Below are 1409 nucleotides of genomic sequence, written 5' to 3' on the forward strand. Positions count from 1 at the left end.
TGGAGGCGTGGGGCTCTAAAATAGCTAAATGTGGCCAACCCTCTTCTGTCTCCAAGGCCGTTTCTCACTGGGAAATGGGATACATTTATAGTCTCTGCTCTCTAGCTCNTTAAAACGGCTGAGTTGGATTCATCCCAAAACTACCTTTTTGGTTTTCATCCTCAAGGGGTCCTGGTTGTTGGGGCCTTCAGCAACTTCTGTACAGAGGCCACAGGCTTCTCCTGCCTCTTTCCGGGTCTCAAGCCATATCTACTCATGCTACCATGTTGGTTCCAAATGCCTCTCTTCCAAGATTACATTATGACCAGAGGTAAGGAAGATCAGGGCACTGATGTCACCGTGCCCCTCTTATCCCAGGGTGGGGGTGGGGATGAGTTTACCTCTATCTTGGTGGTGTCTAGCCTTTGCCCTTCCCACCTAGGTTTAGTCTTTTCTGACAAGGCTAGCGCTTCCTATCTCTTGTCCCACCCTGAGGGTGGCCGGGTGGCCGTTCTGNCTGTGGGAGGTCTCCTGGAGGCTTTGGAGGCAAAGCCTGGAACAGTGAGCTTGCGGCTCGGGAATCAGAAAGGATCCATTAAGTTATCACTGGAACACGGGTGAGGAGTGGGCGGGTGGCGGAGGTGGCAGGGGCGTATCCATCCGAGCTGCCCTGCATGAGAGGAATGTGAGCCCGTATCTTCAGGCCCGTGCGTGTCTGTTCTTGTTCCCCCAGGGCCTCTCTTCATGCCCGTCTTCTCCTTTGGAGAGAATGACCTCTTCCGGCAGTTTCCCAACCCGCCAGGCTCCTGGGTACGGAGGATGCAGGAGGCACTTCAGACGATACTGAGTGTGGCTCTGTCTCTCTTCCACGGTCGCCTGGGTCTCCTGATACCGTTCCGCGTGCCCATCCACACTGTTGGTGAGTCATGTGCCTCTCTCTCATCATCTCCCAGCTGAGAGGATTGTTCCCTTAAAGCCCGACATCCTAGCCCTCTGGTTCACACGCCTGGCACTCGCCCTGAGCAGGCCTCGACCTCTGTCCAGGCAGATCTTCGGTTAGTGGGACGTCTCAGCAATCAGTCTTCTTCCCTCATGTCCCTTCCACAGTGGGCGCCCCAATTCCAGTGCAGCGAAGCCCGAGGCCCAGCCAGGAACAGGTGGACCAGTTGCACGAGTGAGTTATAGGTAGAGCATCTCACTACGGGATCCCTGCTGATAACACCTTGTCCTGATCTAGACATGTCCATGTCCCTGTGTCCTGGCCTTCCTGAGAAACTGCAGGGTGAGATTGGGGAGACAATTAAAGGTGGGAGCAGACAAGAAGTGTGTTTTTGCCAGGAGTGGTGGCACACGCCTTTAATCCCAGCACTTGGGAGGCAGAGGCAGGCGGATTTCTGAGTTCGAGGCCAGCCTGGTTTACAGAGTGAGTT

The 1409-nt window shown here is 54.9% G+C and overlaps 1 protein-coding gene across 1 annotated transcript in view; it reads left to right on the forward strand.

Annotated features, from left to right (window-relative positions):
- Positions 1-1157, forward strand: part of Mogat3 (monoacylglycerol O-acyltransferase 3) — a 2805-nt gene extending 1648 nt beyond the window's left edge. Inside the window, 4 exon segments of the mRNA XM_021163421.1 lie at positions 106-310; positions 422-607; positions 713-898; positions 1087-1157. Coding sequence (XP_021019080.1) covers positions 106-310; positions 422-607; positions 713-898; positions 1087-1157 — 648 coding nt within the window.
- Positions 1158-1409: the final 252 nt, after the last annotated feature.

The sequence above is a fragment of the Mus caroli genome, chromosome 5 (assembly GCF_900094665.2).
Source record: "Mus caroli chromosome 5, CAROLI_EIJ_v1.1, whole genome shotgun sequence".
NCBI lineage: Eukaryota > Metazoa > Chordata > Mammalia > Rodentia > Muridae > Mus > Mus caroli.